This window comes from Gigantopelta aegis, chromosome 10 (genome assembly GCF_016097555.1).
Source record: "Gigantopelta aegis isolate Gae_Host chromosome 10, Gae_host_genome, whole genome shotgun sequence".
Lineage (NCBI taxonomy): Eukaryota > Metazoa > Mollusca > Gastropoda > Neomphalida > Peltospiridae > Gigantopelta > Gigantopelta aegis.
Window position 1 is genome coordinate 44,126,638 of NC_054708.1, and position 26,244 is coordinate 44,152,881.

Genomic DNA, 26,244 nt, shown 5'->3' on the forward strand with positions numbered 1-26,244 from the left:
AAAGAAATATTTTCAACATGTCCTGCATTACTTAACTGTTTAGTTACGTACCCGTATAATTCTCATTTTGATTTTATAATGCATAAAGAGTACAGTTACATTTTGTTTTATTTGTTTCTTTCTTAGACACAGGGAGAAGACCTGGACAAGATCAGTGAAATGATAAATGAGTTGGTTGATTGGAGGCGGAAGATCTTATCGCATAAATTGACCAATGTATGCCAATTTACTTTTTATATATATAGAGGTTATTACCAGAGTGTTTTTCGGTATCATCAATATCATATATTAGGAATAAAAATTGCATTATGCGAGCATAATACATTATTTTTATTCCTAATATATGATATTGACGATACCGAAATACACGAGGGTAATAATCTCTTTATCATATAATCTCAAGCTTAATATAACATGTTTTTGTAAACTGTACACACAACTTTAATTCCAGTCAGCCATTAAGCGATATTCAAATGACGTAAGAATATGTGGCACGGTGTATTTTTGAATGGAAATGACGTCAAACTCGAATGACGTCATTTTGGATGTCCTTACATCAAAATAAACTTGGGCCTAATGTTTTTTGTTTTCTGAACGCTGGACAGCTTTCAGTGTAAAATTGCTATTGAAATGTTTTTATTTGATGACTGAATGCATGCGTCAATTATGGAGTGTCACCCATGTGTGTTTGCTTAAATGTCAATAAACCTAGTGCCGTGACCTCCATTAATTTACATCTAATTTGCAAAGTTATCAAATTGTTAAAGTATGTGATCTGAAAAATATCACATACAGTCGACCTTCGATAACTCAAACTTCGATCTTTCGTAAACGTCGATCTCTCGAAGTGAAACGGCGGTCCCGGCCGAACTGCTATACAAACTAGTAATTACAGACTTCGAACACTCAAACTTCGAACATTCGAAAAACTCTATCTCAAAGTAATTTTGTGGTCCCACCATAAAAAAATAAGGGATATTGCACTTCCAAAACTCGAAGTTTGTGGAGTGACTGAGCCTTTTAACTGTACCGGTAATACTTTAAAGAAAAATGAATTGTCACCCAAGCCAAGCGTGAGTGTCCCGACTGGTCTTGGCTATCGATGATACACGCGGTAATTACAGAATAATAGATCGCCGACTATGCGGAACGAAATGATCCTACATGCCTGCATTGAGTTGTCGGTGTTTGTACACGGCAGCGGGCCTCATTACACAAAGTACGGATAGTCTTGTAATCTTCAAAAAACTGTTGTAATAACAATTAACGCTGTTTGTTTTTTCTCTTAAACGAGTGCAAAAAAGTACATAACCTAGTGCTATTTGGCATACAGCGTTTTGATTTGTTATGTTATATCTCGCTATGTTAGTGAGGGTTTTTAAAATGATTTTTGTGATTTACAATAATTTTGCTATTTATATTATGTATTTTTTATTTGGTAAACAAACGTACTTAGTGCTAATCGACATTCAGTTTTTAATTTATTACAACGTTACGTTCCGCCTTGTTTTGAAATTTGAAAAATATATCAACTTTAATTTATCGCTTACTTCCGGTTATATGTAAGTACGTGCTTTCAGTTTTCTTTTCTCTCTTTTTACTTTACTGTCAATTAATACAATAAAAGTACATAGAGATGTACATCAAATTGATCGGATTTATCTCGTTTCTGTTAATATTTACTTAGTTTTATCATATACACAAAAGAAATGTGCTAACATCCGATATCAACGAAATGATAATACTGCAGTGCAGTTTCACTTTGAGGTCTGCTGTACGAATTTCGAACACTCGAACTCCCTGAAACTCGAACTATTTCGTCGTCCCCTTCAACTTCGAGTTAACGAAGTTTGACTGTACTTTGATTGCACTGAAAACGTAAGATATTATATAATAAATATATATATATATATGCAGGGTGTAATCTAGACATTTTTTTAAGGGTCCCTTTTGGGTGAATTTGGGGGGGGGGGGGGGAATAATGTTTCAAAGGGGAAAGAAAGGGATTCTCAAGAATATAGCCAATATCAATACATTGGTCAAATTAGTGTTCCAGTTTTATATACACAATGCATTTTTTTTTTCTGTTTTGGTATCTTCATCATATACTCATACCTGTAACAGTTCTAAAGCATTAAAAACAAACGTTTACAAAGACATACAGTGTGGGTTATCCTCCCCTACTGGCGTAGCCAAGTCTTTATATAGGGGGGGGGAGGGGCAACCCACTATTGGGGGGAACTCCCACTATGTATGTATGAGTTTATAAAATTTAATACAATAAGAAAAAGTAATGTTATTTTATGGCCCTATAATGATAGGGCCATAAATGTAGCATCATAAAAATTAGTGTTTTGTATAGCCTCGCTAAATTAGCAAATTTTTTATATTCGCGAACATTTCCTGATTTTCAGTAATAGAAATATTTATGCTTGTTCATTATGTTTCATTTTAATGTATGTTTCCTACTGATGCTGTTTATTGGCATATTATACTTAAGGTCAATAATTCTTTCTCTCTTTCTTTTTCAGGATGAACTGAAAGCTTTGCAGCAAGATATCACAGCAAGAATAGACTATGGAAATGCGTATGTATTCCTTGCTCTTTCTAGACCAGCAGATGCTCACTATAAGCATAATGTGTTATTTTTACATTGAAAGTATTAGTAACCTCCCTTTGTTTTAAAATACACCACAGAAATACCAACTTAAAAGTAGACCACAATAAATTTTTGAAATTTTGTCAAAAACTAAACTTTTTTTATCATTGTAGTAAATGGGAACAGTTTATAAATCATGTGTTGAATTTTGTTTCTTTTTTTTTTCTTCAGTTTTTAAACATTTTTAAAATGCATGTGGACCTTATTGTTAATATTTAAAAAATTATTTGCAGTCTTCTAAATTTGGACCTTGTTGTCCGAGATGAGTTGGGAAATGTGCTGAATCCAGAGGTCACGAGTGTGATTGAAGTTCACAGAAGGGTAAATCAGACTCCAATAATTTTAATATAAAATTGGCATGAATTAAAGAAATATTTGGTGGAAAACAAAATTCAGTGGTTTGTTAATTATTATTATGAAAGCTTGTACAATATTATTATTAAAGAACTTTTCACCTACATTGCTCCATAGCTGCATTAGAAAATAAACAAACTGTGCATAATAGCTATTTGTTTAAACTTGGTATTGCCTTGGATCTTTTAAGTTTTAAGATTGTTTTGTGGAACATTTTGTCCATCACAGAGTTATCTTGCAGTCATGATAATGAGCATGTAAAACAGTTATAGAATTGTTTTGTTGAAGAATATAATAATAATTTGTCTAACCTGCCTTTTACTGACAGCAGTTTATCTAGATTAGTTCATTTCAATACCAGCATTGTCTGTATATTTGTCTTATTTAGAGGATAACTAAGTTGTATTTGATAATTCTGGACATGTTTTTTTTTTGCCAAAAAGTAGTAATAATGAAGTTTAGTTTATAATTATATATTTTATGTATCATTAACTGTTTTTGTGATCTAACACTCTCAATCTTTCAGCATTGCTTAGCAGCAGAGAGAATAAGAAAAGAAACGGTGAGTAATGTATTGTTCAGTCTCTTGTTCCTTGACAGCTGATATGTAATTTACTATTGAAACTTAAGTGGGTAATTAATCTCAAGTGCTTGAAAGTGCTACTCTATATTTGTTTATGTTATTTCCAAAATTAACAATCAATTAAATAAAGATAAATATTTTTTCGAGAATTGTATTATATTTTACCTTTACTAAATGTTCATTCGTTTAACCACTTAACTTTCTGACTACTGGATTAATTTTTGACAAAAACCACATTGAGGGGGTACAGATTTATGACATATTTTCACTTAAATGTTTTATAAATACATAAAATAAAGTTTATATTTGATTTGGTAAGTATTATTTTTGTGTCTTTTTCTTTCATTTATATATTTTAGATCAGTTATTGTTGATTAAAATTAGACTAAAAAGATAAAAAATTGCATTTACTTATTTAATAATTGTGGCCAATAGTCCAATAGTTTTGTCCATTATTTCCAATAACTTGTTTTTCTGACCAGAATTATTTTTGGCAACAAACTATGATTCATATCCTAATATCTTGTGATTTTCAGTGTTGGTAAAACGGTCAAATTTATGATAAAATTAGCTGTCACAATCAGCTATCGATTCCTGAAAATTACCACAACATTCCGCTATTGTTGTCAAGCGAACATACTTGCCAAAAATCACTTTTTCAACTAAAAATTCCAAGGTATTTTCCATTGAAAAACCATAAAGTAAAGCTGTCAATTAATGTATTTTCTATTATTATTTCCGGTGAGTGCAATGTGCAAAATGGTAGGAAATATGAATTGGCGAATGCACTGTATACAATGTATAGTGTGTCGAATTCGTAACGTCTGGCAAGATGTCTCGCCTGCAGTAGTCAGAAGGTTAAGAAAGGCACATTCGCCGTCATTAATCAGGCCAAATTTTATTGTATGAAGTTGTTTACTTGAAAATAAAAAGTAATCCATTGGACTATGAAGATCATTAGAAACAGCAACGTATTATCAACTGCCAGATAACAATTAACATATTTATGTTTTTTAAACCCTGTTTCCCCCACCTGAAACCCCCCCCCCCAAAAAACATTACCATAGTGGTAACACATGTTTTTTGTTTTTTTTCAGCAAACATCTATAAAACCTGAGAATGAATGCCGAGCTTCATCCTTTCCTCACACATTCAATCTTTTTGTCATGCTACGCAACTTTGTGTGTAAAATTGGTGAAGATGCTGACATTTTGATGAATCTCTTTGATGCAAAGGAACAAAAGTTTATAAGGTATCAGTAACTGTTGCATGCTTCGAACATTATTATTTTTTAATTCAGGGTCATTCCGTGTCAAATCGCCTCCCAAAAAAGGAAATTTAAACCCTACCCTCTCCAAGTTTCAGCTCAATCGGACCAACGGTTTCTGAGTTATGGCCTTTTCTTTTTTTTAAATTTGGTCAAAAAAGGGCGTGGCCGCCCTTTTTTAAATTGCCATAACTCAGCAACCATTGGTTCAATTTTAACAAATGAGGTATCATTGGAAAGGGGGAATTACAAGGAATCCAAGTCTGGCATTATTCCTGATAGTTACTTTTGGGCTGATGACCTTTTGATCTATATTTTGACCTTGACATGACCTTGTGGGACACGTGACCTTGAGATGACCTTTGATTAAAATTATAGCCCAACATGTTATCTACAACATATAAAAAAATTGGAGGTGGAAAATGTTTCATTAGTCAGCAATTTCAAATTGAAATATGTTTACCTGCTGCTGTTCTATGCTCTCTATCTATACTGCACATGTATTTAACCCATATGAGTCCAACGTTCGTAAAAACGAACATCGCTGTTTTTCGTCATATTGTTTCTATTAATAAACATGTATTAAAATCCATGACATCATTGGCTTTAAGCACGTAGTACTTGAGATTGAGACAGGTAGCATTTTTCACAGACACCAAGTGACCTTGAAAAGAGGTAAGAAAGTTTCATGTTTTTCATGTTTGTGACTAGCATTTTGTGTTACATAAATACATGTATAATGTATTTGTATTACAAATGTTGATCATGTTAAAATTAAGTATATTGTATTACATGTTTATACTGTGTATCTGGGTTTCATTTATGGTGGATCGGTTTGGCCTGATAATTCACCAAATGTGAAATGTTCGTTTTACGAACATTGGCCTTATATATACCTGATAAGCAATATCAAATCAATTACAATCAAACATGATTTAAACAGTCACTGCATTAAGTAGGCACCTGTATTAAGCTACCATGTTATTGTTTTCCCAAACCATATAGAATATTACACATTAACCTGTATTAAGCAGCCACCTTGTCTACATGGACCACTTTCTAATAACTCATTACATTGCATTTGTCATACCGGGTGGCTTGGTGTATGTTTTGTCTCTTGCAATATTTAAATGCAAACAGTAATTAGTTTGCAATAAAATGGGGGTGCAGGCTTTGGGGTAAGAAGTATATACTCCAACAACCTTTGTAATTACACAAGCATTATAAATATATTTTCAGAAAACATGGCATCTGGTCGCATAACACGTCACTTCTTCACAGTATCGGATGTTTTAGATCAAGTTTTGGCTGACAATGAAGACGTTGATAACATTATTCTTCTGCCTCCAGAAGAAGATGGTGATGTAACAGATGACGATGAAAACGAGGGCGACACAGCTCCTCACGATGTTCCTGGGATTGTAGAAGCTGACATCCAAGTGACAGGCGAAGAGGCTGATTCTAAAGTTGGAGATACAGAACAAGTTACTCCAGCCAAAAAACTCAAAATGCATGTTATCTGGAAGGAAAACTCAGAGGATATCAGCGAAATGCCCAGAAAAGATATAGGTAAACTTTGTGAGCAACATCCCGAGCTCATAGACAAATCCCCCTATGAGTTATTCATGATGTACTTTAGTGAGATTTTGGACCATTTGGTTTGTGAAACCAATAGATATGCAGCTAGACAGAACGACCATACCTTCAATATTAAAGAAGATGACATGAAACGTTTCTGTGGTATCTTCTTACTGAGTGGATACCACACGTTACCTCAGCAATACATGTATTGGTGCACTGATGAAGATGTCGGTGTTCCTTTAATTAGTTCTGCAATGCCACGCAACCAGTTCAAGGAAATAAAAAAATACTTGCACATGGCCGATAATGACAAAATAGTTGAAAATGACAAATATGGGAAAATCCGACCTGTATATGATTTGCTAAACACGAAACTGAAGCAGTTTGGAGATTTCGCACCCACTCTGTCCATCGATGAGCAGATGCTTCCTTATTTTGGTCGTCACTCGGGAAAGATGTACATGCATGGGAAACCTGTCAAATTTGGTTACAAATTATGGATAGTTGCATCTCACACAGGATACCCTTTCCATATGATGCTGTACTCGGGCAAGGAGAAAGACAAGTCACCAGGCGATTTACTTGGGACGAGAGTAATCTTTGAGCTTTTACATCACTTCAGGGAGCCACTGAGTCACACAGTAACTTTCGACAACTTTTTCACAAGTTACGATGTTCTTGTTAAACTCCAAGAAAAGGGGTTTGCTGCTCTGGAACTGTCAGGCATAACCGTCTGCGTGGTTCTCCTTTGCCCATTGCAATTGATGTTAAGAAGACGGAAAGGGGTTCTTACAAGTACTGCAGTGATGGGAAGCTGGTGGCTGTGGTTTGGAATGACAACAGGCCGGTTTATGCCGCTTCAAACCACAAAAAGGTAACCCCAACAGTAGTAAAACGTCGCTTCTCACAGTCTGAAAAAAAGTACATCCATGTTGATTGCCCTGCAATTATTGATACTTACAATGGAACAATGGGAGGGGTTGACCTGTTTGATTGCTACTTGAGCGACTACAGGCCTTCAATACGTGGCAAGAAATGGTACTTCCCATTTTACAGGGGACATATGTAACATTGAAACAGATGGCGGAATTCCAGTGGAGTCAACCTCCTAAGGCATGCGGCTTCTGCTCCAGCTCGAAGTGAACTTAAAACAACACAATAAACACTTGCTCAATCTTGTAAAATCGTTGGCTTTTATTTTTATTGTTTTGTATTTCATTTAATTAGATTAATTAAAGTCTGCACATGGTTTTGAGTAATTCGGTGGCAGTGTTTTGCTGCTACATCCTTCACGCTCTGGAGTGATACAGGAAAAAACACTTCTGGTGTAGTCGCTGGTTGCATTTTACACATCTGTAGAATGTGTTCTTCCCACACAGTCTGCATCGGCCTTCCTTGCTGGTTTTGTCCTGGTTATGTCCTGGTTTTGTCCTGGTTATGTCCTGCTCCGTCGTACAGTATGTCAGGAAGAACTGACCGTGGTGTCCCGAGACATCTCTTGGTAGTTACCTGCTTCAAAAGGGTGCGGACGATGTATCTTAGGAATACCAAATGAGTTTCAGCGCCGCCCAGCTCCTTGTGAACTCTCCACGCCGCTGTAGCACAGACATTGAGCGCGTTGGTGAAGAACACATTAAATATAATTACCATATAATAAACGTCCAAATGAAATAAAAATCAACATTAACATAATAAAATGTTGAAAAATTTACAAAAAGCAATAAGATTACTTGACATCAGTAAAACTTACCCCAGATGGCGATCTGTACTGGTCATCATAGACCCCTGCTCCAGCTTCCGGAAACCGCTCTCTCACCACCTCTCTTATCAGGTCGGGGAATACCAACGTTTTCCCTGGCTTCCCTACATGACCACCATACTGAAAACAAAATTAAAGTGCCCACTATAAAATACCAAAGTATTGAAATGTCATACTGTTTCCAAATATTGTTCATAATAAAAAAGTAAAACATAAAAAAAACATAACAAATAACAGTTTACTTACCACAAGTTGTCCATACATCGCTCTGTAGATTTCCTTTCTGGAAGTCCCATGGTGTAACAGTACATGACGCCACCCCGCCAACACAGTCATCCTGCAACAGTAAAATAGTATGCTAGATGTATTTATAGCTACAAGGAACATTTTGTAGTAGCACCGGTTATAACTCGTGTCTTCACACAATTCTACAAAGTTTGTTTGGCAGGTAATACAAAGTTACTAAGATTAAAAAATCTAAATATTTGTGTGTTTTTTACATTAATTTTGAGTCATTTATGATTGTAATATACTTAATTGATACTACTTACCCAGTTTCTGCCAATATCTTCGAAAGTTCATTGAATTTATCCATTGTTGATGATTAGTTAAATCCAAGACCACGTCAAAGCGGCTAGACACATGCGCGGAAATAGTAGTATATGAGGCCATTGTTTGTAAAAACGAACATTCCAAATATGGTAAGAAAAAGGTTCTCTCCATAAAAAAGGCACAATATATAGATATATAATCCAATATAAGTAACAAATCCAAAATATTTCTTAATTTGACTCGGTAGTAAATTGTTGGTCTTATATGGGTTAAGCACTATTAAATGTACATGCATCAACACTGTAAATGTCATGAATGTTCTAATAATATAGTCCAGCATCCAACAGATTTAAGATTAATTTTTTGAAATATTGCCTAATTATCAAAAACATCTTGTGCCAACATCTCATATTGTTTAGAACAGGCTAAACTATATTACCATGGGGACTACATTGAAAGGAAGTTATGGCCCCTTGAATGGACTTTGGACCCCATGTGGAGGAAACTGCAGCCCCCCAACCCCAATTCAGAGCATGCTGCATGAATATCTAAAATAGAAGAAATTTATGTTTATCCATTAGATCTCGGATTTCCCTCCATTTCCAAGATCCATTAAGATGTAAGTATCAGAAAATCTCCAGTAGGTAACTGACAAACAAAAGAACTAATTGATCCTTATTACTTATGTATGTAATTAGTATTGATAATTATTTTTAAGATTAATTACTATCTATGGTCTGTAGGCCTACTGGCACACTTGTGTGTGTACATTTACATCCTTATTGATGAAGTGAAGAATGTTTGTACTTTAAAATTTTGAGTCTACGTCATGTCATTGAGCAAGTCATTATGGTAAGATTGCTAAATAATAATTTGTTTATTCACCATAGGTACTGCATCACAATTTGACACTTATTTTCTAAGGTTTCAAGCATAGGCCTGTACCGTAAGCCACAGAGAATCCAACTGAAAAAAGTTAATAATGGATAAAGAATAATAAAAAAATGGAATTGTCACAATTCAGCAATAAATGGCAGAAAAATAGTCATATATATGGAACTTTTTTAACATGCCAAACAAATGCTATTTCATTGTACACAGTTAAATAGATGGCAGGGGCGGTATGTAGCCCTGTGGTAACGCACTCTCTTGGTGCACTGGTCAACAAGTCTGGGAATGATCCCTGTCAGTGGGCTATTTTTTGTTCCATCCAGTGCACTACAATTGGTATATCAAAGGCCATGGTATGTGCTATCCTGTCTCTGGGATGGTGCATATAAAAGATCAATTGCTACTAATTGAAAAATGTAACAGGTTTCCTCTCTAAGACTATATGTCAAAATTACAAAATGTTTGACGTCCAATAGCCAATGATTAATAAATCAGTGAGCTCTAGTGGTGTCATTAAACAAAACCCTGCAGTACCATCGTTTTTTGTCCCATTATCAGTCTACAATGCAGGTTTTCAAAATGAGTTTACAATCCAATCCACCCGAATTAGTACAAATTCAAGATACTAGCAATTTCGATGATAGTAATGACGATTCACAAATTCCACTAGAAATAAAGGGGCAGAAATTTGTCTGCAGCTTCTATGATGGTCTTCCTTGGATTGGTTTGGTGGATGAAGTTTCAGAGGAATTTGGAAACTATGACGTCAAGTTCATGCACCCTCATGGACCTTCAAGGCAGTTCCACTGGCCGTCAAAAGCAGACAGGTGTTGGATTCCAGAAAGGGATATACTTTGTGTTATAAACACCCCATCCTTGACATCATCTTCATCCAGGAATTACAGTATCTGCCAAAATGATCTCGTCAGAATTTCCAAAGTCTGTTCAACATGGATAGTTAAAGACTAGAAAGCTTGTGACTTCAGTCAAGTAGTCCGACTCCTCAAATAAACAGAAATACAATAATATATAAAATTAACAAAAGATAAAGGAAACTACCAGTAGTGATTTATAGATTCTATTTTCCGTAATCAATCGGTTGCCTGGTTGCCACACTATATTGTATCATTAACATTCATGACATTTACAGTGTTGACGCATATACATTTAATAGTGAAATGCATGCAGTCTATACAGAGAGCATAGAACAACAGCAGGTAAACATATTTCAATCAGAAATTGCTGACTAATGAAACATTTTCCACTTCCAGTTTTTTTATATGTTGTAGATAACATGTTGGACTATAATTTTAATCAAAGGTCATCTCAAAGTCACGTGTCCCACAAGGTCAATTTCAAGGTCAAAATATAGGTCAGAAGGTCATCAGCCCAAAAGTAACCTAAGTGTCAGGAATAATGCCAGATTTGGATTCCTTGTAATTCCCCCTTTCCAATGATACCTCATTTGTCAAAATTGGACCATTGGTTTCTGAGTTATGGCAATTTAAAAAAGGGCGACCACGCCCTTTTTTGACAAAAAAAAAAGAAAAACAAAAAGGCCATAACTCGGAAACCGTTGGTCCGATTAAGCTGAAACTTGGAATTTCAGGTTCTTTGGCCAAAATAACCTTATATACCAAATTTCATTGAAATTAGAGAGGGTAAGGTTTAACCCATTGGGTGATCTGACATGGAATGAATGACCCTTCAATGGTCCCAAAGATAATACATTATCGATATGGGGAGGAAAGTAGTTCAGTGGTAGAGCAATTACCTGGGGTGCAGTTGATAATATGATTAATTCAAGGTGGGTTTGTTTTTTCCCTCAAAAATATTCAAATTTACCATCCTCAAGTTTCTTTTTTCGAAATTCCTAAATTTGTCAGCTGGTATTATTGTTACTAATAGTTTTTACTAGTTGGTGTAATTTTATCACAAATATCAAAAATTGTTGGATAATGAGCCGTTACTAATACTTAAAAAAGTATAAATGTTACCAATTTGAATATGGTGAATGCTAAAGAATTTGCAAACTGTAATTTTACTGTGATATTGTGATTTTACAGTCATAAATGCTTTAAAAGTGTTTTGAATTTTATCTTCCAAATTGTGTATGAACTTTGTAACAATATGGTAAAAAACAAATAACTGCAATCCAAAGCAAAATATTAGGTGTTATTAAACAAATATTCCTTTCCTTTCTTTCTGGAGTTACCCTTGCTTGTGCTGGTGGTGGTATTTTAAACCTGCTAAAAATGTTTTAGCAAGAAATGTTGATATCTAATACTACATATGGTGCTTGGGTTTGGACATGTGGTGTGCATGGTGAGGTGAGGATCACATCATGGTGGGTTTGACTCCGCAATCGGTCACTGTGATGGATCTCGGTTACTGCGTGGGCTTCACTTCAGGCTCTTGGGCTGCACGGAATTTGTCGCTTTCCAACATTGATTTAACTGACACTTTGGAAACTCCTTCATATTTTGTTTTACCACCCTGGTGTATTACACCACCTAAAATTGTGTTTGATCTGGTGCATCTAAAGAAAGATCGTACAAATGCTGTTGTATATAAACAGTTTTTCATGGAAATTCAAGACAGGTACCGTGATTACATTCCTGTGTATACAGACGGATCACGGGATGGGAATTCTGTGGTTTGTCTTTCCATCAAACACTATCATTTCCATGTGACTGCCTGACTCGGCATCAATCTTTAGTGCTGAAGTTTGGGCACTAAAGTTTGGGCAGTCGATTTAGAAGAAATCAAAGATTCAATAGCATCCAAATTTATAATTTTTACTGACTCACTTTCATGTCTCCAAGCTTTGCGCAATATGAAGCTGGACCATCCCTTAATTGGGATGGTGATACGAAAGTGTGTCTTTTTATCTATTGCCAATAAAGATGTTGTATTTTGTTGGGTGCCCAGCCATGTTGGCATCAGGGGTAATCAAAAGGCAGATTTTGCTGCCAAGTCTGCTTTGGATTTGCCTCATGCCAGGGTTGGTGTACCGTATACTGATTTGAAACTTAATATCATCCAATTTATCTTTTCGACTTGGCAACATGATTGGGACGGTGAGGTTGCGAACAAGCTTCATGCTATCAAGCCAGTCTTGGGAGTGGCAGTCCTCCTATAGACAGTGCAGGAAGGATGAAATAGTCTTGTGTCGTGCCCGCATCGGTCATACTTACTTGACCCATTCATTTATCTTAAAGAAAGATCCTCCACCTCAGTGTGAGCACTGTCAGTGTCTTCTGACTGTGCGACACATTTTGGTAGAGTGTAAGCGGTTGTCAACAACTCGAAAAGATTTATTTGGACAAAGAAATGTGATGGAATCATTTCGATTCCATCCAGAGCTTTTATTGCAGTTTTTATGCGATACTCAATTTTATTCTAAATTTTAATTATATCTATCTGTGATATTTGTATTTTTACACAGTCCTTTTACACTGTGTTTTTATTTAACTGTTGAATTTTTATATTGATGTTGATCATCACATTGTGTTTACATTTACCATAGTTTGACACCCAATAGCCGATGTATTTTTCGTGCTGGGGTGTCGTTAAACATTCATTCATTCATTCATTCATTCTAATACTACATACAATAAGACATATACTTGGCTTGTAGTCTTAATGTGAATGTAGTTGAAAAAAGATGCATGATGAGAAATTTCACCGGTGGTATCCCGGAGGTTAATTTGAAATGGTCATTCAGTAACTTAATACAATTATATAGATTTAACGAAGTGATAATACTTGATTAAATTTCTTTTATTTCTTTTTAGTGAAAATTTCTTGGTGAAATGGAGTAAGGAAGGTGTGCCAAAAGATATAGAAATGCTCAACAATTTCAGGGTTGTTTTCACGGTAAGTTTGCTTTGTTAATGGTATTTCTGAATTTAACATAGTAAGAATGTATTGTATAGACATGGAACATGTTGATGTGTTAACAATATTTTTCATGAAATACATAAAAAAAAATATTTTTTTAATGTAAATGAAAATATGTGTAAAATTGTTTGACAACATGTATATAGTTGTTGTTCTGCTTCATTCTAGCCAGTATTCCTTTCCATTATTCTAGTTTTTTAAAAAAAAGACTTGTTTTCTATTACCACAATGATCCCTAAAACTCTTTCTGATTCATTTTTCTTTAAAGGGACATTCCTGAGTTTTGCTGCATTGTAAGATGTTTCCGAAAAATAAAATACTTCTACGATTAAACTTACATATTAAATATATTTTCTTGTTTAGAATATCAGTGTCTGTATATATTCAATGTGTTTCTGGCCGTCTTAATATTTGTAAGAAGCCCAAACGGGATTTTGTCTTCAAATAATTTTGTAAGTACGAAAACATTTATTTTAGGAAATAAAATGAAATTTAACCTAGTACAAATAGTACAACGACCAGAAACATGTTTAATATACAGCCTCTAATATGTAATTACAATCGTTAAAAAGTCTCTGTTAGTCGATAACATCTTAAAAATTGCAGCAAACTCAGGAATGTCCCTTTAATTATAATGTTTTCACACCTTACATTCTAGTTCTTTCAGTTTTTATTTCATAACTTTACTTCCTGTAGTCATTAATTTGTTAAAGACAGTACCAGTTATTTTCCTGTTTGATTTATTTGCAGGATCTGGGCACAAAAGACAGACTGAGAGAAAAGGTGTTTCTTGTGTTTCAAATAGTTAGAATAGGTAAGATAATTAACATTATAGCTGTCTGTCTTAGGTGCCGTTAAACAAACATTCCTCTCCTCTCTAAATCCCATTAAGCTAATATGTTGTTTTCTTTGAAATAATGTTGATAAATCTTCAAATTTCAGGTGTTATGGATCCGAAAGATGCCGACAGTAAAAAACAAACTCAAGGCATCAGACGGCCATTTGGTGTTGCAGGTAAAAAAAAAAAAAAATCATGCTAATAATGTCTTTTTATACATGTAGATATTTTTTTATGTCAAAGTGAAATAATTATAAAATCTTATATTATGTTTAATTAGGGGATAACACTGTAGCATTATCGCTATTCTAATTCAACTGTTCCTTGTTTTTGATTAACAAATTGTTTGACTGTTTATTACTATAGACATATTTTATTTTGTAATCACATGTCTTCTATAATAAATTATATATATATCTTCTTGTTCATGAATGTTTTGACAAAGCTCTCTGATTTATGTACATTTTATATTTTGAAGTTAGTTTAACAAAACCATTTTATTCACCATTGGCATAGCCGGGATGTTATATTGAGTGGGGTGGAGAGAAGCACACACACATTGTGTTATGGAGTGACAGGCAGATATAAAATGTGATGGGAGTGGAGGGTTGGTAAGTAGGCCATGACTCTGCTGGCTATGCCAGTGTTGTACACACAATACTAAAATTAGGTTCTTTAGCCAATAATACAAAGAGTATATTGAGTTTGGTTTTTTCTTATTATTTTATTTCAGCAATGGAAATAACAGATATCATTCAAGGGAGACAAACATGCCATGAAGACCAGCAATTTTTCATCCCATTTCAGCAGTCAGTATTTCATTACTCTTGATAATATTAGGCTTGGATATTATTGTTTCATAATGATGGAATGATAATTCAATAAATAAACAAAGAAAAACTGATTGGTTCCTTAGATGTCCACATTATTTTGTGAATGTTGAAAGTACTATTTGACCTGAGCAGATTAATATACTGTTGGAAAAAAATGACGGGACAATTAATTATTATTATTTTTATTTTTTTCAATTATACAAAAGAAAATCTTTATTGCCCCAGAAAGTCATATGGTAATGTTAAGGTTAGGGACTAATTAAATGGGCAACAGGAAATTTTGACTGCAATCAAACCCTCATCCACAGTACTGACATTCAATCTCACATTACGTCTATGTATTTTATACAGACATGCAAACATCTTTGATTAGCAGCATTGCCATTTGCCCTGAACAGGGTCAAGCTGATATCTTAAGACAGACGCAGTTGATTTATTTTGCAGTCTCACAAGAAGAGAGTGAAATAATATTAACTTGTAATTACAAATCTAGTCTGAAGTAAACAGTTGTATCCTGATGGAGCAGTTAATAATTGATTTTTACCACCTGCCTGTCATATATTTGTTTTTAATTCATAATAACCTGATGCATCTTTTGTGTTTAGATGTGGAGAAAAAGAGTTCATGGAAAATGTGATCAAGAAAGTCATTGTTGCCAAGGAGATCAACCACAAAGGTCAAGGTCTCTGGGTTTCCATGATCATTTTGCCAGGTGACATGAAACAGGTATTATAGAGGATTTATTTTCAGAATATATATATATATACTGGAAATATAAAGTTTTAATCTATTTTTCAAAGTTCACTGGAATTTTTTTATTGACAGTCAGAGAATATTTGTATTTACTTGTTATTGTTTTGTAAATGTTGCTGATTTGTCAGTTTCACTTATTTGTCAATTTCACTTTATGTTTACCTCAATTTAATGTGCTGTATTTGTATGTCTGGTTTTCACATTAAGATGATTTTTAACTCGTCTTGCAGGTGCTGCCACATCCAACTAGCTGTTTCATTGTTAAACTGATGCCACATGATACGAGTGCCGTGTATGCGAATAGCAACTAGAATAGCCAATTGTGACAAGACAACATTACAATTTCATCCGTTACTATCAGCTACTCTCTTACTAGGCACTTGTTTCATGTGGCGTCACCTTTAGTGTAACCTTTATTAACTACAATAACTAATCATTTATTTTTGTGCCTTTGTTAAAAGCTGCATTTCACTTTACATGGCCTTTAAGATATATTTTGTAAACTATTTGATGTGATGATCCTTTAACATTTTTGTGTGAGATATATTATAACATACTTATGTCTAAATTACATTCAGTCTTTCCTGTGTTTGGAATAGGATTGGCAAACAGATAGTCTGTATTAAAACTTGTACCTTCTTTTTGAAGTATAATTTATACTTAATTAGAATTATAGTAAAATGTAAAATGCATACATACACATTTCTTTGAAGAATAAATGTAAAACAGATTAACAACAGGAGTACAGTTTTTAAACTGCAATTTAATAATAGAAAGCAATTTTAAAAAATAAAAATCTGCATGTTTTAATATTTGTTGTTTATAACATTTTCTGCTGTAATTGTAGTTGTCCCTTTGTTTATTGGACATTGGCTCTTAGTCGTTATTATTTGTGTCACAAAGTTAATTGTAAGTTATTTCACAGCAGGTGTATGAGTACAGAAGAGCAAACATTTTGCCGGTATTTTATGGTCTTTCATAATTTCACTTTGATAATTTGGTTTGGTTGAGTGACTCTTACTAGTTAGACTTATCACATGTCGGTATGCACGGACTTCTACTTTTGAATCTGCTCTGCATATTTAATACCACATTCAACAAGACTTCGCCATTTAAGGGCAGCTATTCCTCTCTTTCCCTTTCACTCTCCTGAGACTAGCTCAGTGAGAGTAATCTTTAGCTCCTGTTAGCATGTGAATTTATATGGTATCAATATGGTAATATCGTAAATTGCTCCTCGTAATATAATTTTGGGAAGCATTTAATCCCATCAAGGTATGATTGAAAGGAGTGTATTTTTTCCTATATATGTAATATTTCATCAGCTTAGCTGTGGAGTGAGCTGTATGATTTAATAGTTAAGCCACTGGATTGTCCTGCTGAAGACAGTGGATCAAATCTTGTCAAGACTAATGACACTGAGTCAAGACATTAACTAAAATAGCCAGAAGGAGGGATGCAGAGCTCCAGTTTAAATGCAGCCATGAAGGAAATTGCCACAATGCCCTAGTCATATGCTCTAGTGCCTGAAAATTAAACAATCTTACAGCCAAACTGGCCGAGCCTTATTTTGTATGTTTGTAATTGGTCATAAAACACAAATGCGACTCCTAAAAGTTGTTTTCTTACAAAAACATGAAACTGTTCCCATTTATTTATTTTGAATGGGTGCTCAGGTCTGAGATTAAGGAACAATTATGGTAACCCCAAAATAGGTTAGCCCAAATCACACTTCAGGTAACCTGTTTTGTTTTACATGTACATGTAGGTTACCTGATTACAAAAATTTACAATTTAAGACACAAATTAATGATGCTCTATACCAATGTTGCATAACAATCAAACTGAATCAGTTTCAGCATTACAAGTTTGATTACCAATTACAAAACAAACTACCGTAATTTCTATTTTTAGGTATTGGAATATTGGTTGTTATTGTACAGCATTGCATTTATTCTATGATTTCCAAGACCACTCTGTAATTTAGGCCTTACATGTGGTATACATAGCTTATTCCATTTGCAACTGAGTGGAACATTCTATTATGATGTTGGATAACATTTTTTAAATCAATATTTAATATAAATTACCCAAAAGTTAAATACTTACCACTAATAAACGTCAAAATGAAAAACAAAAGTCGCATTATCCATGTAGATCACGTGATTAAAACAGCGGGAATCCTTTGATTACAAAGTCGGCAAACCCCGTGAGTTCTGACGATATTTGATTCATGACTGATCGGAAAAAAAGTGAATCTCGATGTTACCGGAAATTCTGTTGTAAGGTGCTTTTGGAGGAAATAAAATACAGAAAATTCAATATGTCGCGTGGGTGGGATAAAATAAGGACTACAGTACATGTACTGGTCAAAATCATGGTGGCCGGTTTTTAGGTCGCGTCAGTATGAAGTTGGGTAACCTCCAGGCAACCTGAACGACTGTTTGTGCTGTTGTTATATTAATGCACTTGTTGAAATTTGTCTTTTGCCTCTTTGGTCATAACTCCCTCAAAAAATCTTAGTCGTTCAAAGCCTAATAGCCTTGCCCTCTAATTTGTTAAATTCAAGGCCTGCCAGTTACAGGTGCCTCTTGGCATTGCTTGAAGTGGCTACTGAATACTACCAGATCTAGCCTACAGCAAAAGCTGATGAAAAATGACAGGTGTGTCCACAGTAAGTAATCACCTGTTGTGGTTAGGGATGAGGATCAGAATGCGGAGGTTGACAGCAAAAGACTTTGAAATATAGCTGCCAGGATGGGAAAAATTGAAATTCAATTAAACATTTCAAACGAGGGAAAGGAACAGAGACATTGATAGGTCAAATGTTCAAATGTTCAATGGGGTGTTGTTAAACAAATATTCCTTTCCATTATCGCAATATACCTTTGTTATTTTAATTTGCTTATTTGAGTGTGGAATTAAATGTGCACAGTAGATGTTGTTTTCGTTTAATAAAAGTTTATATTGACATGAAATAAGTTGGGTTGAGGTATTGCATGATAATTACATGTGTTGAGTTTTTATTTGTCTTGTGATTTAAATAAAAAAATTGTATTTTTTTTTCTAATTCACGTACATTGAAATTCTTGTAAACACCTTTTTAACACACACACCCCTCCCCCCAAAAAAGAAAGAGTTTGGTTTGAAGAAATGTTTGGCTTACTGAGGTTCCCTTGTTTGAAATCATGTGGTGTAATCTTCTTTTTGTTTACTTTGGTAATGGCTAAAATGTATAAATAATATTTTTTATGCTGCGACCCCCCAAAATTTTGACTACCAAAAAACAAAAACAAAACAAACAACCAACATCTACCGCGATTTTTGCAGACAGGTTATATGCAGTATGTCAAGAACACGGTTTAAAAAAGAAAGAAAATTAAAAAGAAAAGTTCCTACTTACCTACCTACCCTATTTTTTTCCAGAGATGAAACCTGAAACACACACATTATTTTTTTTGGCCTAAACATACAACTTTAATTTCATAAATATACTAACCTAAACAGTTGTTACAGAACTTAAAACTAGCAAAATAAATATTCTGTTGGAGAAATAGTATCTATTTATTAATAACAGTGAAATGGGTACCAATATGTAATATATATTGGATAGCAGAAAAAACATTTGGTTTGGAGAGAACATATCATTTTGGTTTTTAAAGATTTCGCAGTATACTGTATTTATTTTGGTTTTTACTTTAATGTATAATGGGTCACACTCATATTGATTTCAAGTGTTTTGTTTTACTTCTCTGCAAAATATTTTTAGTCCAAAATGATATAATACTGATATGATGGGATTGTTAGCATGATTGACACCTGAAGCTAAATAAGAATGCCAAAGTCCTTGGTTTTTACTACCCTTTTCTTTACTGTTATCTGCCCTCCCACCATGGAGTATATTTCATATCCTGGGTGTTTGTGAGTGCATGTGTGTGTATATGACCTCAATTTGTTTGGTGATTTAGTGTATTGATATTTCTTATTCTTTTAAAAATATAAATCATCTTATCTATTTATTCATAGTGACTTTATGAATTTTATATCAAATGAAAGTATTTTATTCAAGTTTTGTTTTTGCATCTTTTATATCTCGACTTACTGCCTGAGTTTGAAAATTAAAAATAAATATTTAGCACACACTTCTTTTCAATGATGGGGGAATTATAAAATGTGGACATAATCTACAGTTGACATGACTGACCAATTTTCTTCAAAAAAGTGTTGTATCTCATGGTTTAATTAACATCTAATTGTAGCTTTGAAGACTTTTTATCTTGTGGGTTTTGTTTTCAGGTGCATGAAGATTACCCTCATCTGGTTGTCACTGGGACACCGGTTGCTAGGAAAATGGGATTCCCTGAAGTCATCCTGCCGGGTAAGATAATATACATTGCTGTGTGTTAGGCAGAGATCAGATTTATCAACTTTTTGCATCCACACCCACATCCAGACACATTGTCCGTTGTCCATTGTCCACCAATTTGATTATTTTGAAATCAGTTGGTGCAACAGACCATGTCCATCCCCTTTCTGCATGATTGTCTGTCTGCAATGCAACAAATTTGGTGGACAATGGATACCGATAACTTATGCGAAAGTGGATACTGATGAAAATAACAGGTAAAGCTGACCACAGCCTTAGGATGATTTGAGAATGTCAAAGTATCACTCCAGAGTTGTGTCCCCCTTTAGGTCAAATTTGCTGATGTGCAGAAAAATATGTGGATACTTAAAATGACTTGTTTTCTTCCCATATTATCTGCCATGTAATATGCCACTGATAACTTACTAATACGAAAGTTGATTTGAAACATGATTTGTATGTATTTATTATGTCATGTATAAGTTAAGAGTTATGAATAAGCATATGTTTTATGGGCACATCCTAGTAATAATATAAAACATCTTTTAGTCACATGTATTGACTTGTATATTTAGCTAGACGAGAATAGTATATATGTTGACATAAATACTAACAACTGAAACGAGTCATAAAAATGCATGAGGAATACAATTAAGAAGCTTTATTAAGTTTGTCTACTTAAAATTGGTTGGATAATTTGATGGCAAACCATGTTTTTATTCCACGGTTTGCAAATGTAGGGCTAAATTTATGAAACCTGTTTTTCTTAAAAACATTGTTTCACGCATTGTAAGACAAATGATGGGCTTTGTTATATTAATCAGGCCTATAATGTCTAAGGTAATGATTTATGAATGTGTCTTGTTAAAGTGTCTTGTTTAGAACAAAAGTAAATTCAATGTATGAATAAATAACTTTGATTTTTGTTTGACAATCCTTGTAGTGAATGGTAAGATATTAATTGTTCAAAGTGTTTGTATTGTACACTAATGATGTTCGACTCTGACCAACTATTAGTTTAAAATTATTCTTTGATTTTTGTTACGTGACAATTTCATTTCACACATTTTAGTTTTAACTTATTTGTGTGCATGCATTTTCATCCCTCTGCTAAATTTTATATCTTGCTTTTTTGTTGATGCTTTTTAGGTCTCATAATGTATTTAGTGCATTTCATCAACAATTTGTTGTGAAAGTTCTTTATTTTAATCTTATTTTGTTTAAATAATATATTCAAATGAAAATAGAACATTATTCAGTGACTAAAGTTATTTCCTAGCACGACAATACATGCTTCATGGGAACCCTTGGTATATTATAGTTATTTTGTATTCTTTCCTTATTTTCAGAATTTTTATATATTTATTAAGACATCTTTTGATACATTCGCTTGATGTGTGGTCGGTCTAGGATCGATCCCTGTCAGTGAACCCATTGGGCTATTTCTCGTTTCAGCCAGCGCTCCACAACTGGTATAACAAAGGCCATGGTTGTACTATCCTGTCTGTGGGTTCGTGATATAAAAGATATCCCGATATCCCGGGTATACCAGAAGTTAATTATCTAATACTATGACTTCAAGAACCCAGTATCCCACTGGGATAACCATAATACTAATGTCTCAGTGGTAGGGATACCAGATTTTGAAATCTTAGTGATCCAACTGGGATACTGAAACTTTTATCAGAATACAGATTTTTAAAAGACCTATAAATGAATATGGCTTTATAATAAAATGATCCCTTGCTTCTGTATCGAAAAGCATAGCCCATGAAGTGACAGCGGACATTCCTGAGTTTGCTGCAATTTCTGATGTGTTCCTAACAGAGACCATACGTTGACGCTATATAACAAATAAATAAAATGTGTTAAAATATTAGTGGCTGTATATTAAACGTGTTTTCCTTCCATATTTGTTCTAGCGTAAATTTCATTGAGCTAAAAAGTTTAGGCTTCTTACAACTATTAAGATGACCATATGGATTTTGAATATACAGGCACTATAAACTAAATAAGTGCTTTATATTTAATATGTAAGTTTACCTTCGTAGAAATTTTTATGTGTCGGAAACATTTTACAATACATGTACAGGAATGTATGTTAATGATAAAGTATACTAGAATCAGATGTTTTTTGTTCTACATTTACCTCTGTTAATATTTAACCTTTTTTAGAATAAAATATAAGAATAAAATGTTTTTTTTTGTTCTAATAATTTACGTCCATTACGGTAATATTTAACCTTTATAGAATGTTTTTAGTTTATTTGCTTGTCAAGTTTGCATTTCTAGAACCCAACTAAACTTAATATTCCTTTTCATTCAGGATGTAATTGTCAAATCAGGGAACATTTTGTTTTAAAAATCTTAATTTAGCAATATTTCTACTGTTTAAATGTTTTAAAATTGTGTAGCGACCTCTGAAACTTGCATAGCAAATTGCGACACGATATTGAACAAAATGTTCCCTGCAAATGATACTATATAATATTATCTTTCTTGCAGTTAGGCCACGTAAGAATATAATTTTCCTTTTACTGAATAATGGAACAGAGCCATCTAAAATACATTATTAATAACAAAATGTAATACTAACAGTGTAGCAATATTGAACAGAACTTAATTTGACTGTATAAATGGATTTGTATATATATCATCAGGTCATCTGACTTTCATGATTTTAAAACTGGATGATGTATCTAGATATCGCAGCCAGTTATTTTCAGGATATTAAACAGAAAATTTCTGTTTTCTCCAGGTGATGTGAGAAATGATATATATGTGACACTGATGTACGGAGAATTCACAAAAGGTCCCACCAAGACAACAGACAAAAATGTTGAGGTGTCAATGGTCGTTTGCAACAGCCAAGGAGATATTCTTCAGGTCAGTTTTACTCTATTACTGCCAATAGTTTCATTAGTCCCCTACGGGTCCAACAAGAAGAGACTATAGGTTTCATATCCATCCTTCTGTCCGTCTGTATGTCCAACATATAGTTTTCCAGACTTGTTTTTGCAAAGCCTTGAGATATAGAGCTGAAATTTTGTGTATAGGGTGTATACTACCAAATCAAATCCCATACACGACAATAGTAACATATGTGGCTAAAACTCCTACCTGCAGCATATCAATCGACATAAACGCCACGGATTTAAATACTACCACCCCTCACACTTAAAGTGAATCGGAAAAAATTGGGGGTCAAGCTGCTCGTTTCTGAGATAACAGGTAGCGTCTATGACTACCCTAGTTCCGCACAAAATTCAAGTACTTTTTTTTACAGGTACCCCATACATGTTTCAAGCACAAGGCTAGTTGACACACTGGTACTAGATGAAATAAAATTGCATATTTTTTTACCCAGATGAAACTATTATTTTTTACAACCAACACACTCACATTTATAACCAATCACAGGACTTGTGGTGTTCACTTCTCTATCAAAAGTTGGGTGCACCTCCAACTTTGACCCAGCCGGAAGTTATTTGGTTTAGTACTACCTATATCTTTATCACATACTGTTATAGACCAAGTTTGACGTTCATGGCAATTTACCCATTATTGATAGAGTTATGGCCTTTGAACTTGAGAGGTAAGAAAAGTTCTTTTCCAGACTTTATTTTGCAATGCCTTGAGATATCGAGCTGACATTTTGTATATGGCGTTATCGTGTACTGTTACAGACCAAGGTTGACTTTCATGGCGATTTACCCATTTTTGACAGTTATGACCTTTGAACTTAGGAGATTGAAAATTTGTTGTGCCTGCTACGGGACATGTTTCCTTTAGCTGTACTGTCAGAATGCTTGTTATTTTATTAATTTTATTATGTCATTTAACTGGCCAGTAGACCTTTAATATTAGTGGCTGCATGACAGTGTCTACATCACTGGATTTGTTGTGGGTTTTTGCAATATTTAGTTTTTCATCATTTACAGAATGTGATTAGTCACGGCTGTGGTCAGTCGATGATGTCTGAATACAAGTCCATGATTTACTACCACGAAGACAAACCCAAGTGGTATGAGATAGTGAAGGTAAATAGTCAACACTTGTCTTGTTAAATTATTAGCCTTTTAAACTATCATGTGTAGATATATTTAATGCGATTTTCAATATTTTATCCAATATGTGTCTTTTTAGTGGAGGTTTAAAATGTTTGTATGGATCTTTCGCTGCATGTTTACGTATTTCTTAATAATTGTCAAAGTACTGAACTAGGAATTGTTTGATACTCTTTTTTATTGAATATTAGAGCAATGTAAAAGAAATAGTAGCTACGTTTTTTTTCTTATATATTTCACTATGTTTTTTTCATATATGTCATCTGTGGTATCATCTTCATGATTGCCTACTTTAGACTTTCAAAATATGAACCCTGTTAAGTAATGTTTTGGTTTTTCATAATGCAGTTGTACTATCTTTTACAGATATTCAAAAATATTTTCAGGGTTGGTGTGGAGGAGGAAGGGTATAATTACTGGAAAGAAAATTTGTTTTCACTGTGTTAATTTTTTTTTTTTTTTGTTTGTTTGTCTGAAATGTTTAGTTTTTTGTAAAGTGACACTTAGGGCTGGTGGTGGTGGTGGTGTGTGTGTGGAGGCTTGCACAACTTTAACAATAGAATTGTAAATGTTTATTGTTGTAGGTTGCTATTTCAACAGAAGAAGATTTTCGAGGTCTGCATCTTAAGTTTCAGTTCAAACACAAGTCTTCCTCTGAAGGTCTGTACCATCTGTTTGATAAGCAATTAACTAAAGAGAATTGATCACAGGCTTTCGTGCCAGGTCTTATGTATTAAACATGCATTTTTGGAGGTTACCTGACTGAAATCAAAGATTGCTTAAACATTGGGATACAGTAAATCCTTGGAATAGAAGCCTACACGTTTTTTGGCGATGCTCTGAAATCTGGCTTCTATTAAAGTCAGGCTTCTGGTTTTTATCAAGCAAAATTTTCAAACATGCCTGTAAATTTTTAAAAACAATATCAAAATTGATCTCCTCTCGCACATCCTTTTATTTAGAGATTGTGTCGTATTGAAGAATAAGATTATAATATGAACAACCTTTTTGACATTGTGCACAGAAAGTGATGAGTATAATGTGTTTATTAACCAGAAAGCAGCAGAAACAGGTTTTTATGTAAAGCAGGAATATTTAAAACAGACGTTTCGGTTGGTCTTTTTTCTTTCTTTTTTTTTTGAGGAGGGGGGGGGGGGGGGGGGGGGTAAAGACTGCCTGTAATTGAGGCAGGGTTTAATTCAAGGCAGACCTCTATTCAAGGATTTATAGTTACTGTAAGTTTCTAAAGCTAAAAACTTGATAACTATGTGTAGAATATCCTAATTATTGCAAGGAAACCTGTCTAAACCAGACACATTTCTAGGTCCCAGATTTTTTAAATCCTCTAAATACTAGATCATCGCTGTACCACTGTTGTCTAAACACTGTACCACTGCTGTCTAAATGCTGTACCATTGTTGTCTAAACACTGTACCACTGTAGTCTGAACAGTGTACCCACTGTTGTCTAAACACTGTACCACTGCTGTCTAAACATTGTACCACTGCTGTCTAAACACTGTACCACTGCTGTCTAAACATTGTACCACTGCTGTCAGAACAGTGTACCACTGTTGTCTAAACGCTGTACCACTGTTGTCTAAATGCTGTACCACTGTTGTCTGAACAGTGTACCACTGTTGTCTAAATGCTGTACCACTGCTGTCTAAACACTGTACCACTGTAGTCTAAACACTGTACCACTGCTGTCTAAACACTGTACCACTGCTGTCTGAACAGTGTACCACTGTTGTTTAAACGCTGTAACACTGTTGTCTAAATGCTGTACCACTGTTGTCTAAACATATAATCCGATCCTGTTTATAAAGTACTCTTGTT

General features: G+C 34.1%; 1 protein-coding gene across 12 annotated transcripts in view; it reads left to right on the plus strand.

Moving 5' to 3' along the window:
* The window catches only part of LOC121384060 (dedicator of cytokinesis protein 1-like), a 101,564-nt gene that overhangs the window by 12,991 nt on the left and 62,329 nt on the right, over positions 1-26,244 (plus strand). For 10 of the 12 annotated variants that reach the window (XM_041514259.1, XM_041514263.1, XM_041514269.1 and 7 more), the window contains exons 5-19: positions 127-216; positions 2,532-2,587; positions 2,893-2,980; positions 3,540-3,575; positions 4,694-4,848; positions 13,444-13,525; positions 14,300-14,363; positions 14,492-14,563; positions 15,121-15,196; positions 15,826-15,946; positions 20,270-20,351; positions 21,283-21,288; positions 23,098-23,225; positions 24,281-24,379; positions 24,991-25,066. In XM_041514259.1, coding sequence (XP_041370193.1) covers positions 127-216; positions 2,532-2,587; positions 2,893-2,980; positions 3,540-3,575; positions 4,694-4,848; positions 13,444-13,525; positions 14,300-14,363; positions 14,492-14,563; positions 15,121-15,196; positions 15,826-15,946; positions 20,270-20,351; positions 21,283-21,288; positions 23,098-23,225; positions 24,281-24,379; positions 24,991-25,066 — 1,231 coding nt within the window. The remainder of the gene's footprint in view (positions 1-126; positions 217-2,531; positions 2,588-2,892; positions 2,981-3,539; positions 3,576-4,693; positions 4,849-13,443; positions 13,526-14,299; positions 14,364-14,491; positions 14,564-15,120; positions 15,197-15,825; positions 15,947-20,269; positions 20,352-21,282; positions 21,289-23,097; positions 23,226-24,280; positions 24,380-24,990; positions 25,067-26,244) is intronic. The other 2 variants (XM_041514261.1, XM_041514271.1) reach the window with 1 other exon arrangement.